The sequence below is a fragment of the Amphiprion ocellaris genome, chromosome 4, assembly GCF_022539595.1.
Source record: "Amphiprion ocellaris isolate individual 3 ecotype Okinawa chromosome 4, ASM2253959v1, whole genome shotgun sequence".
NCBI classification, from domain to species: Eukaryota; Metazoa; Chordata; class Actinopteri; family Pomacentridae; genus Amphiprion; species Amphiprion ocellaris.
The window spans coordinates 19,673,926-19,688,724 of NC_072769.1; the positions used below are offsets into that span (position 1 = coordinate 19,673,926).

The 14,799-nt window shown below is 39.7% G+C and overlaps 1 protein-coding gene across 3 annotated transcripts in view; it reads left to right on the forward strand.

The window, feature by feature from the left end:
• The first annotated feature begins 109 nt into the window (after positions 1-109).
• Positions 110-14,799, forward strand: part of gstcd (glutathione S-transferase, C-terminal domain containing) — a 78,479-nt gene continuing 63,789 nt past the window's right edge. For 2 of the 3 annotated variants that reach the window (XM_055009547.1, XM_055009548.1), the window contains exons 1-5: positions 111-265; positions 374-807; positions 4,200-4,649; positions 6,002-6,271; positions 11,768-11,861. In XM_055009547.1, coding sequence (XP_054865522.1) covers positions 391-807; positions 4,200-4,649; positions 6,002-6,271; positions 11,768-11,861 — 1,231 coding nt within the window. In that variant the 5' untranslated portion in view covers positions 111-265; positions 374-390. Of the gene's footprint in view, positions 266-373; positions 808-4,199; positions 4,650-6,001; positions 6,272-11,767; positions 11,862-14,799 lie in introns of all 3 variants that reach the window. The other variant, XM_035947178.2, reaches the window with a different exon arrangement.

Below are 14,799 nucleotides of genomic sequence, written 5' to 3' on the forward strand. Positions count from 1 at the left end.
CCAAGAATACTGTATGTATATCAACTTCTGCATTTATTGCTTGATTACAAGCACCGTGTATGCTGCTGCGACTTTATACGGACCGGACGCTTTTAACATATTACGCATTTTGATAAATATTTATTAATAAGTTGACGGCTGATGGCGCTGTGGAACTATGCTAGCATTAGTACGGGGAGAGAAGAAGCAGCCGCACTGTGAACGTGTGGTACCATAACAACGTGGTTTTATTCAACTAGCCGGTGCATATGTTCGGACTTCTGCTGTAAGTATCTCTAAATGTAATTTAACAAATCTGTACGAAGTCATATTTTAGTTCACGAGCACACCAACGCATCCCCAAAGCTAACTAATAACTCTTTTCACTCCACAGCACTGACATTATTTACAATGACAGCCTCTGAGGCAAAGCAGCAGCATTCCTCCCTCTATTTAGAAGTTTGCTCCCAAAATGAGGAACCTCGTCTTCCCCTGCACACCTCCATTGTCCTGTTCCTCTTTTCCTACTGCGAGTGCAAGACTTTCAAAGTTTTCCTGGTATCAAACAAGCCCACCAGCTCGGAGCCACTGAGGAGTCAGCTGCCAGTGTCTCTGGATGCGTCTGACATCCAGCTGGAGGCTCTGCCCCAGCTGGTGAAGGGCTGCCGTCTCCCTGCTGTTCTGGATGAAACTGGAAGTCTCTGCAGGGCAGGACTCGCAGTGGTTCTTAGACATATCATCAACAAAACCATCGAGGCCGACCCTTCCAGAAATGATGTATTGGCACTGCTGGGCTTCAAGAAGACGTGTCTGAAGGCCTGTGCTGAGGTTAGTGGCAAGCAGGGAAGAAAAATGACAAGAATACAGAAAAGAAATAGAAAAGTACTTGGATGACAACTTAAACTTTCTTGTAAGGTGCCTGGAGAAGGTGAATTAAAAGGCTGGCAACTTTTGCAAAACCTGTGGTGTCAAGAATAACTGTACTGAACAAAAATATAATGAATAAATAGAAATTCTGATTCCATCCATCATCTATACACTAATTAATCCTCAATAGGGTCACGGGGCTGGAGCCATCCCAGCTGACTTAGAGTTACACATACATACACATATGGTCACCGGGGTCACCCAGGCGTTTTCATGATTTCCATGAAAACTCACACTTTTATGCATGTGCTAACATAATTGCACAAGGGTTTTCTAATCATCAATTAGCCTTTCAACACCATTAGCTAACACAATGTAGCATTAGAACACAGGAGTGATGGTTGCTGGAAATGTTCCTCTGTACCCCTATGTAGATCTTTTTTTTCCACAATATTTTTATTTTGTTTTTCACAGCAGTGGAAACATCTTTACATTGTATATAAAATAGAATACAAACTGTTTTACTGCTTTTAAATAAAAACAACAACAAAAAACCCAAACAAACAAAAAAAACTAACAGCAAACAAATAAACAAACAAACTGCTTCTTTCCTCTATAAACTTTAGTGCAAGTCCAGTTACAGTCTGTTATTTCAAAGATAACACAACAAAATCAGCACTTAAGTGCCCTTATATTAGTACATAAGTGCACATGCATTCCTATGAGAATATACACAAAAATAAAAATGCAGGTGCAGAAGCTGCATGGTCCATCAATCACTCATCAGTCTGAGGGTCTGCTAAATCTTGATCTTTGACGTACTTCACAAAGGGTCCCCATATGTTTTCAAAGACCTGCTGCTTGTCTTTCAAAATGTAAGTTATTTTTTCTACAGGGAGATTTGACAGCATCTGTCTCAACCACTGGCTGATACTTGGTCTACTCATTGATTTCCAAAGTAATGCAATACACTTCTTAGCAGTAAGCAAGCTGAGGTCTATAAAAGCTCTTTCATGTTTTTTATATTTGGAATTTTTTGGATACAGTCCCAGGAGGAAAAATTTTGGATTTGTTGGAATTTGTTTTGAAATAATTTTTTCTGTTGTTTTCCTCACCTCCTCCCAAAATGGGCTTATTTTCTTACATTGCCAGATACAGTGAAAAAAAGTTCCCTTTGAATCTATGCATTTTGTGCAGATGTCTGGAATGTTTTTGTCATATTTATTTAATTCAAATGGAGTGATGTAAGTCCTCATTAACCATTTGCAATGAATTAACTTATTGCGCGTGTTTATAGATTTGGTATGTGTTTCAGCACAGGCCAAACTCCAGTCTTCCTCTGAAATCTCCAATTGTAAGTTTTCTGACCAGGCCTTGCGTTTGTAATGCGAGTTTTCAGATGATGAAGATGTCAGTAGATTGTAAATTTCTGAGATGAGACCTTTTCTCTGGCTGTTTTCTAGCATCATTTTTTCTAATGAAGATTGTTTAGGTTTCCTATATTCATTGTTTTGACTAGTTTTAATAAAGTTTCTAATCTGGAGGTATTTAAAAAAGTGATTTTTGCTAAGATTGTAGTTGGAGATAAGCTGCTCAAAGGTCATCAGAATATCTGAGTTCGGCAGGTAAAGATCTTCAATAGTTTTAAGTCCCTTAGAGCTCCATTGCTTAAATCCTGCGTTGGCTCTTCCAGGAGGAAAGAGCTGATTCCCCCAGATGGGACTTAACTGAGACAGCATTTGTGTTTCTTTTAAATTTTTTTTAACATCATACCAGACCTTTATCATGTGTTTTAAAATGGGATTTTTAGTTTGTTTGCGTAATCTTTTTGCTGAATCTGAATGAAAATATAGGGGAAGAGGCAATTGCAGACCATAATTTTCCATTTCAATCCAATGAGGAGATGCGTTTGTTGAAAAATAAAACATGATAGACCTCAGCTGTGCAGCCCAGGATTCTAACATCACGTTTGGACATTTCAAGCCCCCGCGGTCGTACGGCAGGTACAGTAAAGACAGTCGGAGTCTCGCCCTCCTGTTGAGAGCACTGTCCCCTGTGGACCTCCATGCTGCTGACTACCACATCAGACACACAGTCCTGAAGCCTCACGTACTGTAGTCTGTTGCTGAGGTAGTCGATGGTCCAATTTGACCTTTTTCCAACAATAGAAATGAGAAGTTTCTTTTGAAGTCAGAAAAGAAAACATTTGCATGCCGGGGTCATATTTTTGTTCAGTGTATATTAAAAGTCCTGTGCATTCTGACCTCTGGCTGTTGTTAAAGTCACAGGTGATCCTGATCCGGTGAATCAATCCGTCAGTACAGATGATGTTGGAGCTCAGTATCATATTAGCATCAGTGCTGTGCATACAGATTGTATACGTAGTGATTTTCAATAAACTTCATAATACATGCCTACAGGCAATCATGTAGTTCAGCATTCATTAAGGATAATTTTTCCAGTAATGAAATATAAATGAACTAATGTTTATCATGTTTCAGTCGAGCAGGTTTCAGTTGATCCCACAAAACAGACTTACCTCACAACTTTGTTTAGATATTGCTCTTTACCATAAACTCTCTAGTCTCCCCCTCAAGTCCATCCATAAACTCCAACTAGTTCAGAATGCTGCAATGCAGATCATCACTAGGACACCTTCTTTCCGCCACAGCACCCCTGTTCTCCAACAACTTCACTGTCTCCCAATCACACACCGCGCGATCTATAAAACCATGCTGCTAACCTTCAAGGCCCTCCATAGCCTCGCCCCTCCGTAGCTCACTGAACTCCTCCACATAAACACACCCAGTTGGCTCTTAGATCATCTTCCTTCCTCGACCTCACCATCCGACCACCGTGGGCTGCAGAGCCTTCAGCCTCTGGAACTCTCTCCCACCTGACATCTGAAACATTGACATGCTGGACACGTTCAAATCCCATCTCAAGACCCACCTGTTCAAACAAGCCCTCTCACTCTGACTTCCATTTCTCTGTAGAGTTTTCTTCTGTTTTTAAAATAGTTTTTGCATCTTTAAGTTTTATATTGTTAAGGTGTTTTAACTTGGTTTATTTTGTACGTTGTCCTTGGGTGTTTTGAAAAGTGCCTATAAATAAAATGTATTGTTATTATTATTATTATTATTATATTTGGAATTGATTGAGCTTAAAGCCCTCTGTGGGTTGACTGATGAAATTTCAAGGAATCAGTGTGTAATCTTGTTTTCTCTGCAGTGTTATACTTAGACTGGTTCCATTATAACATGTCAGACAATAAGGTGTTCAACAGTGTCTTTCAGTTTTGAGTCCACTTTGCTATATTTGACCTCAAATGTGGCGTCTTCTCTCACTTTCAGGTGAGTAAGTGGACCAGACTGTGCGAAATTGGCATCCCGTCTGCTGTTGAGGAGCATCTCCGAAATCCCACCGATCAATACCAGCAGCTGCCTCTCTCCATCCTCACCCTTGAAAGAAGGCTAGCGGAGCCTGTCAAAGTCCACAATGACGACAAGATACGCAGACAGAAACTCCAGGAGCAGAGACAGAATGAAAAGAATGAGCCCCCTGAAAGCCAAGGGAACCTGGACTCTGAGTCCAAGCCTGGACAGGTCTGTGATGGACTTGAGCTCAGAGCGGCTTTGGCCAAACTGTCTGTGGATTCAGTTCCAGCTTTAACCACCAGAGAGAACTCTGAGATCAGGAAAGTGAAGACAACAGATTTGCCTCCACTGGAGCATGTGTTTGCTGAGGGACTGTACTTCACTCTGACGGATGTGGTGCTCCTGCCCTGCATTTATCAGTATCTGGTAAGGGCTGCGACTTGATGACATATAAGCAGTGTTTAAGTGTTATCAGCAATGAACCCTTGTGGCTAATGACCTCATTTATATTGTGCTGTAAGCTATTACCTAATTTGGATTCATGAATACACATCAGATGCTAATTTAATTTCAGTATAAAGGCCTGTGTTTCCTGCGTAAGCCCCATGTTTTCAACACACTTTCTTTAAAAAATCTTCCTTAAGTGTAGTTATCCAAGGGTTTGTCTTGCATATAAACAACAGCACATGCGACTTAGGAGTAACGTCAGCATATAGATGTTGCCATTCAGGCTACAGAGCCCCCATCATATGTGTTTACTGGATTTTTAATACCTTTATTATGATGACTTGTCAAATTATGCATGACGTATAGTTTTGACACTCTGGTCAGGGTGAGCAGTCAGTACACCCAGCTCCTTTCAGATCCATCCGGGCAGAAACCCGAGTTAAGAAGACTCACTCCATCAGACTTGGCACAGGTTTTGCTCTCAAAGGTGGTCTAGAGCCACCTGGCAAAGACTGATAACAGTGTACGGCAGGGTTTCTATTCAAATGCAGCAGGTTGAAATGCATTTCACCAACTTTACTTTGGGAACACTTTTTTTTTTCTCCGCAACAGATCAAGAGTTGGCAAGATGTTAGGCCGACCTTTAAAACTTGTAGCTTAAAAAAAAAACAAACATTTTCTGAATATTCGGCATGTGCAATTTTGATCAGTTCTGTAGCTGCAATTAAAGTGACTGCAGCGGAGAAGTGAGAGCTGCTCGGTTTAAGTGTGTGTTGTTATTGATCAAGAATGCTGCATTGTTGGGCGGTGAAGTGGGTGTCAACCTTCATTTCACCTCTCAGCTGTCTCCAGCTATTCCTCGACTGTGGGAATGAACTGAGGTTCTCACAATGAGGCTTTTAGTAGTCAGCTGTGCTCCAGTGGTTTCCAGTTTCACACTCAGCCTAGCGTATCTCCTCTTAACGGCCATCACTGTCCACGACACATGCAGCCACGGTGAATCCTTTCCAGTCCACCCACTCATCATACTGCAAAGTGCCCCCTTCTCCTCTCCGGTTCCTCTCCCCATGTCTTCCACACATGAAACTGACACAGCGTCTCTGATCGTGTCTTTGTGTCGTTTTTACTCCCCACCTGTCAACACTGTTTTGATGTTTTTTTTTTTCCTGCCGGCCCCTTGTGTGTGTCCATCCGTCAGCGTGATGAGTGAATTCTGTTGGAACCTGACATCCCGCTTCGCTGGAGATGACACGTCCGTTGAGTCACATAATCAATATTTTCTTGTCCCCCCCCTTCCTTTTTTCTTTTATTCCTCTGATCGTCTTTAACAGTGTTCCCTCCGAACCCATGCTGCGAGCACACTACATCATCTCCCCCACCTCCTGCGTTGGTACAGCCGTGTTCAGGAGGTACCCGGGGTGCTTCGGGCAGCCAAGGCTTGTGGGATACTCCTCTCTGACACCCGAGTTCCCACATCCGGCCTCCCAGAGCCGTCTGCAGAGGACAACCCAGCAACCCTACTGTTACAAGAGGAAGGCCAGGAGGTGACCACACAGCTTCCTTTTGTCGGCGGACCCAGGCCTACAATCACTAAACTCAAAGTAAATGACTACTTTCCCTTACTTACACTGCCTTTCAAAAGTTTGGGGTCACTTAGAAATGTCCTTATTTTGAAAGAAAAGAATTATTTTTTCAATGAAGATAATGTTAGATTAATCACAAATACAGTCTTGACATTGTTAATGTGGTAAATGACTATTCTAGCTGGAAACAGCTTATTTTTAATGGAATATCTCCATAGGGGTACAGAGGAACATTTCCAGCAACCATCACTCCTGTGTTCTAATGCTACATTGTGTTAGCTAATGGTGTTGAAAGTAGTGGTGGGATGCAATTAAAAAAAATTATCTAATTAATTAGAGGCTTTGTAATTAATCGCAATAAATCTAATTTTTGTCAAATAGCAATATTTGGCAAAATGAGCAAAGTTTTTCTATTTAAATAAATTTTGGTTGATGACTGAATCAATGAAGACACACATGAACTTCAACCCTGTATTACCATTTATATCATATTTGATGCATGAGTTTCTGAGACCTCTATCTCATCAACTTGATAAACAGTTAAATATGACAAAACTAGTTTCTATTTCTAAAATCAACGTTGTGAGCAAAAAACTGACCATTGTATCAAATATGACACAAAAATTGTCATGAACAAAATTAAATGGCAATATATTTTATTTTTTTGTGGATTATGTTAAAGAGGTTCGGTTGCCAAAAAAAATAAATAAAAATTCTGGCTATTTTTTGATAGGTCAGGCAGCCTTTACAGGGTGAAACAACAAATTTTTTTATGTTTCATTTATATTTATTGTTAATTTTTCATCTGTCTACTGCACTCAGATTACTGCAAACTCAAAGTCTAATTACAGCAATTATATTCAACATTTTAAGACTTTTTGTAAACTCAAGCACTTTCAATATCTTGAAAAGTGGTTTACTATGGGATGGCTACACCGTTTTCCGGTACCAGGACTATCATAGCTAACGTTAGCTCTGGTGCTAACAGCAACATGTTTTACATTGAGGTGATACCGTCGGCTCTAAGTGCTGCGGTGATCAGAAAACTCTTTGTTGCACAATTTGCACACAACCACACTTTTATCCAAGCTGCCATCAGGAAGTTTTTTTAAAAGAAAACTTTCTGCCCAACTAGCTCAATGCGGTCTCATCTTCCAGACCAAAACAGACTTTAGGTTCATTACTGCCACCTACTGGGCTGGAGTGTGCATCAGTGTTACTGGTGTGCCAGAAATTAGGAACTGAGAAAGGTGCAATTAAATGTTTTTTTTTTTTTTAATGTGTTATTTTTAGCTAATTGGTGATTTTAAAACCCTTGTGTAATTATGTTAGCACATGAATAAAAGTGTGAGTTTTTGTGGAAAACATGAAATTGCCTGGGTGACCCCAAACTTTTGAACAGTAGTGTTTTTCTCAGCTTGTTTTGCCTCTATATGTTCTCCAAACATTTTTCCTTCAGCACCCACGTACACTGGCCTGAAATGTAAGGAGCTGTCTCCTAGTCTCCCTTCACAGCACATAGAGGGTTTGCAGGCTCCAACTGGTTGTTAACTATTATCCCTGTAATTTCATGCTTCCATTTTCTGCTGATTGCGCCTTCAAGAGCGTGGCTCTCGCTTAATGTTTTGGCTTCTGGCAGACTTTCCTAATTGTTGAATTTTTCATCTTTCTGCCAATGCATTCACTTAATTTGCTTTCAGTGTGAAAATTAACATTTTAAGTGGGTTTTTAAGAATTTTAGAACACTTGTCTGTTTACATTGTTTTATTCCCGTAGGTGTTTTCTGTAGCAGCACATTTACAGTCAAGACAAAGTAACAAAAAAGTGACCTCTCTTAAAAGAATAGCAATTTGTTCGTAAGAACAGTATCTTACTGCCCTCGGTGCTTTTCAAAGCGCTCATTCCAGTATTCTCAGTGGATCCTTTTTGCCACTTGCAATAGTGCAGACAGTGCACATTCAGCTTATGCTCATTTCAGGTGCAATAAAAACAATGAATCCAGTCCAAAACAAAACAAAGTTTTATAGACACACTAAGTTGTTTATAGTAATGGCTAAAATTTTTAGTGTAAAGAGACAAGACGGCACACACTCCTAGCACAATCCACTCCACACTCTTAAAATGCAGTTCCCTCAGGAAGCACTGGCAAGGCACTTGCACAGTTGCACACATTTATAGTTTTCTTAGCACCGTAAGACCTCAGATATTACCTCTGCAGCATTTGGACTAGGTTTTGCAGAGGGAGATAAGCAGACCCAGCTGTATGAAAGGAGACAGTCCTCTCCACCCTGACTAACCTCACTACTGATCCTTCAGACTGTTCTCTTGGCATTGTTGCTCTCCTCTCTCAGCAAAGATTTTTCCATGATTTCCTGCTGGCAAAATGTGCATAACAATGTGATATTAACTGACTGAAAAAGTGAAAAGGAAGAAAGTACAGGAGGGTTTTTAGAACATGGATGAGGCTGAGTAAGCTGGGTGGTCAGGATGGGATGTGTCTTAAGCGTGTCCTGTTGACGGATGAAATTTAGTTAGACCCAGATGTGCACAAATGACAGTTTTCACGGCAGGTTGAAATCAGACATTAAAACTGTGGAGGATGTTTGCACACACATATGCACACATATGCACACACATATACAATGGCCACCATTCTGTCTGTGCCTAAAGGGATTACAAGGATGGCTACGTGTCGCCACCATCATGTCTGCAGTGCAGCTGTTGTGTTGTCTTGGCCTCTGTGCCTGGGTGTGTGTGCATGTGCATGTGCATGTGCATACGTCCTCATATATGACAGTGTGTGTTCCAGCAAGGCAAGTACATGGAGACAGATAGGTCTGCCTTCTGACATGGTGACAATCGATCCTTCACTGCTGCTAACCAGAGGCACCGGGCTCATCTCGCTACACTATCCACAATATAAATGGCTCATAAACTCTGCCTCTTTCTCACTCCAGTTAACACACACCCATGCATGCCAGTCAAACTGCCTGTGCAATGGGCTGTGAAGACACAACCTGTGATCTAAATATATGGGTAAACAAAAGTGCAGCCCCAACGCCAAAGTCAAGATATTGCACTATCACTTCCTAACAAGGGCTAGAAATACATAGCACTTGAAAAGATACCACTAAAAGTAGGAGGTTATCCAGAAAACAGGATTAAGATTTTAACAAGATCAATTTAAGATAAACTAAGGGAAATCTATGACTTTCTGTTAGATGAACTGGGCTCAAAGGGAAAGCTGGTGTTTCAGAAATAAAGCAGTCTGTGTTCCTCTGGGAACCCTCTGAAGCCAATGAGCTTTATAATCGGATACTTAAACCAATTAGTCTTCGTTTTGCCCTAAAGCTTAGCTAAGCACCCAAATTTTCTTTCACAGGTGCCATCTACCTGAATTCAGCTTCAGAATATTACTAAAGTGCATTTCTAGTAGACTTTCAATTCAATCAATGAAATCCATTTGGACCATGGCTGTGATTAGCACAAGAGTTTAAAATAATCACTTGTTTTTAACGAAGTGAATTCAAACTTATCATGATAGGTCCAGCTTTGCTCACTGAGATACCTCATACACCTCCACCCAATGAGCAAAGGACTTCCAGAGCCTTTGCAATACAAGTCAACACAGCTATTTTCTAATAGTACAGTTTATGGTGGTGTGTGAAACTTGTCATACAACACAGCATCTCACTGTTTAGACAACAATAGTGTTCATTTCAATGCTGTTGTGTTGCTTTGCATAATATCATAGTGTTTACATTTTACATTTTTACAATAGATTCAAAAGTTTGAGACCATTAGTGAACATGTTTTGCATTACTTTCAGGTAGGGCTGGGCGATATGGCGTAAAAAAATAATCTCCGATTTTTTTCACAAAAAATCCCGATTCACGATTTATCCATTTTTTTTTTTACCCCCTACCTAATCTCCTCATGCCGGAGTCCAGTCTACTTTATGCAAATGAGCTGCGGCCCTCTCCAGGTAAACACACCGGATTGCAGCTGGAAATGCGCCACATGTGGCATGCTGGTCTGGTTGCGGTGCGTTTCCCGCTGCGATCCGGTGTGTTTACCTGGAGAGGGCTGCAGCTCATTTGCATAAAGTAGACTGGACTTCTACTTTATGCGAATTGGACGCAGCGTGCGGAGATTCCACACATCATGAAATTATTTCTCGCCTCAAATGCTTTCAGAAATACTTTTCGCTGACGTGTTTTTGAAATAAAAGGGAAAATTTGCGGCCGAGCTGCTGTGTTTTTCCGACTTGTCTGCCAGACTGTCCAGCTGAAAGCTCGGTCATGTGACCACGTAGCGGCCTGCTGTTGCTCAGCGCTGTCATGTGACCATGTTGTGGTCCGTTAGTGACCGCCTGCCGTCCGTGTGATTTAAATATGAAGTTATTTAACTGTGTATGCCTTGCAGTAACATAGCCTGGGCAATATACTAAGTATTTTCACAATACTTTGGAATACCATTACACTTTTATAATACCAGCTTCACTAGCCCTCATGTCTGTTTAGTTCTCATTTAAACTTAATTATTGTAGAATTGCACTGCAAAAGATTATATTTGCTGGACTGTACACAAGCTTTAGGCACTAAAAATGAAAGATTTTTTCAAAAAAATGCTTTAAATATTTATTTTGTGTCCATTTACTTCATATAAAAGGAACTACAGAAAAAAAAAACACACCAAATCAATACTTGGTGGCATCCCCATTGCTTTCAAATAACATTAATACCCCTCGGTACATTTTCACACAGTTTTTAAGATACTTGGCAGGAAGGTTGTTTGTAGATTCTTGGAGAAATTGCAACAGCGACTTCTGTTTCTTTATGTAATCGTAGACTGAGCCCGTAATGTTGAGATAAGGGTTCTGTGGGTTCGTTGTCATGCTGCAGAATGAATTTCAGGACTGATCAGATGCCTCCCAGATGGTGCTGAGTGATGAATTTAAATGTGAACATCTAAAGTAGCCTTTCAAAAAGTTCTGCACACATATATATTTAACAATAAGCAGTTAAATAAAGTATAACATCAGTGTGGTATCAAGCAAAAATGCTGTATGATGCTACTAAACCTTATTAATTGAGATAAATATGCTTGAATATTTGTGTGTTCCATGTCATCATGCAAGCTCAAAGTAATTTCAGATTTATTAGTGGCTATGTACATTTATCGAGTGGCCTTCCACTCATGTGAAGGCTGGTCATGATGTACATTCTGAAGGTTGACCATCGAAAGCACAAAAAAAAGTTCTTTACCTTCGTTCTCGTCACATTTCAATGTTTTTTCCGGAATGTATTTGTACTGGCTGACCGTGAGCACATACTGTACTGGTCAAGGAATGTTCTCGTCTGAGAGTGTAATAAGTGGAGCTCCTGTTCACTGTTAGCAAAAACGAAGTGAATATTCCTTTCTTCTTTACAACAATTTGCACCATAGACCTCAAGACTGTAAAGGTGTTTCTATGGTAACGTGTATTTGTGTGTGCATAAATTCTTTCTCTAGGAAAACGGCATCGAGTCCGTCTTCGCTCCTCATCCCTGCCCTTCCTGGACCCTCCCATGGGACAGCTTACCAGGAGCTATCAACCCCACTGAAGGTAAAGTCGGATCTTGCCTCGTGGCTCTCCTCTCTGCTTCCTTCATCTTCATTTTGCCCTTCTGCCCTCGCAGTTTTTTCAGCGCTCCTTTGATCTGACTTTTTTTTCATAATCTCTTTGTCTGTTTTCTTGTTCTTTACTCTCACCATATTCTTCTCTCTCTATCTTTACAACATTTTCACATCCCCCATGTCTTTATTTTGCATACCTCTACATTAATCCACACTCCTTTTTTTATTTTTCCTTCTCTTCTTTCAACGCTTGGTCAGCTTGAGAACAAATACCATTCATATTGTATACGTAGCAAGTAGCCGGCATAAATATTTGTACCAAACCCTCCTGTACTGCTGTGGCCTGGTGATTTTCAGTGGCACCAGCGTGCACTGACACTTTCTGTTCATCCTCAGTTGGATGTGGTTCCCCATGAGGCCCACCCTAATGGATTTTAAAGTGCTTATCTACATGTCTTATGTTGTGTTGGGAAAGTGTGAAATAGGTCTGTGACAGGGGGAGACTCAGCACAATAGAAGCACACAAAGAGGTGCACACACAACTATTGCATGATGTGGAACTTGTACTTATGCCTTAGTGGATACTGATTGCTGTGAAAGCAGTATCTAATAGACAGTGGAAGGATTGTTGATTGCTGCCCCAGGTGGCACTGGTGAAGCAGACAAAAGAAATCTCTGTTGTTTTTTTTTCTCTTTCTCTTGCCTGCAATGTTTCTCTTCTTATTAGTGAGACGTCTGTGCCGGTAGTGATGCTAAATGGTGTTTGTGCATGTCTTGCAGCAGCTGCAATGCATCAGTGTTACTGTTATGGGAAAATGGAGGAGGTTGATAAATGCACACATATATGCATATGATGAATATTTAAATGTGTTGTTTTTTTCTTGCTTCCTTTCATTTTCACTTGTGTGGAAAATTGTGACAAGTGGAAGTTCATTCTCATCGTTTACTTCCTCTAGTCATCAGAGAACATGGAAAAATGAAGCGAAGAAGGCATTTTATTTTTAAGATATGAATGGTACCATAACTTCAGCCTCTGTTTTCACATTATGTGTCATGCAGATCTTACTTCCACTTCATTTAGCATGTTAGGGGACCATTTCTTTGACTCTAAACAGCTACAATGAAGAGCGAGTTAGTAAATTTTGTTCCTGTATCACCTTCAAAATGACACAATACTATGAAAGACAACATATAAATTACAGACAATGCACGAACATATTAAAACTAATTAAGCAGAAAGTATACATGTCCTCCTGAGAACCGAGGAAAAAAAGTATCTTTCAGTTGAACTTTTTTTTGATTTCCTTCCTTTTTGGAGCTAAAACAACAACAACTCACAATTTAGAATTTTATAAAAATATTTTTATTTTAAAGACAGCAGAATGATTTTACCATAAGGAAAAAACAGTAACACTATGAAATCAAATAGGTCGACAAGAAAATAAGAATGTCAATCCATTTTCTAATGATATTCAAGAAACTAAAGTAAACAACAGTAGTGTAAAAAAGTAAGATGTTGAATGAAACATAGTAATTAACAATTATTTATTTATTACATTAATTACTTTACATTCAATGTTTTATTACCCCACAAAGAAAGGTGTTTGGGGGCAGAAATTTGAATGTAAGCAAAGAACTAGGCAGCTAGTTAGCTATTAGCTAACCCCATTAAATCGTTCTAATATCCATAATGGCTGACATTCATAAAGGCGCTATTGTTTTTCCTGAAAAAACGTTTAACTGACCAGATTTATAATTCCTGACATGTTCATAAACAAGAAAATTCATGATTATCACAGGTAAAACAACATCTTAACAGTATTTTACTTAACTTCTGTCTTTTCTCAGCAGACCCATTTTTCTGCCATCTCCATTTTGTCTCAGCATGAAAACAAAGTTCCCCTCATCCCACCCAATCACTTGAGATATCATTGGAGAGGCCAGGATGTCCTCTATTGAGCACGTCAGGATTTAGTATGGTAGCTCAAATGAGTCAAAAGATAGAGATCAAAAACAAATGGCCAGGAGATGGAGGATAACATACCTACTCTGCAGTAATGTCAGGGTTTGTTTTGCTCATCTGATTTACTACTCTGTGATCCGTCATGCTGTATTGCTTTGGGGCTTTGCTACATACCACGATGGTAATTATCACTTTGTATTTCTATTCTCATTGATTCAGCAAACACATTCACAACAAATAAGGGTTTTATTATTATTACTGATTTTTCTGTTGGTGTGAATATTCCACTCATAACAATATTCAAACAGTTTATTACTCAGAATTAGGCTAAATATACAGTGCAGTCAACAGAATGAACAACATCAAATAAGTTTTTATTATGTTGTCACTGCATAACCTGGGATCAAAGTAAAGACTGTTAAACTTAAGTGGTGACTTTCATTCAATTTGAATTTGAGTGTGTCACTAATACAGATTGGCAGTGTCAAAATTGTAGCATTTTTATGTTTTAAATAGTAAAACATTACACAAACTTCAAAAAAATTGTATATTATTTAACATGTCTGCCTATTTAACATGTCTGTAAATCAATACAGTCTGCAACTCTTTATAGAGGCAAGATAGCTGAAAACATGTAGTGACTGTTGCATTGGGTGTGTTAAAGAAAAGATGTGAAGTGTGCATTAATTGAACTATTGGGCGATTGGATATTGGACATTGTAATGTTTAGAAAGCATGTTATTTAACACATTCGTCATTGTAGCATGTTAGCATACCGGTATCTGCACATAAGACTAAAACCAAAGTATAGGAATCTCACTAGTTTTTCTCATATTTTGTCGTAAGCTAAATTATTGCTCTAATTTCTATAATTGCTGCTTGGTGAAAGGCCTGCACAGTGACTCGGTGGTCAGCACTGTTGCTTTGCAGCTAGAAGATCCCAGGTGGCATCCCCGCCTTCCTG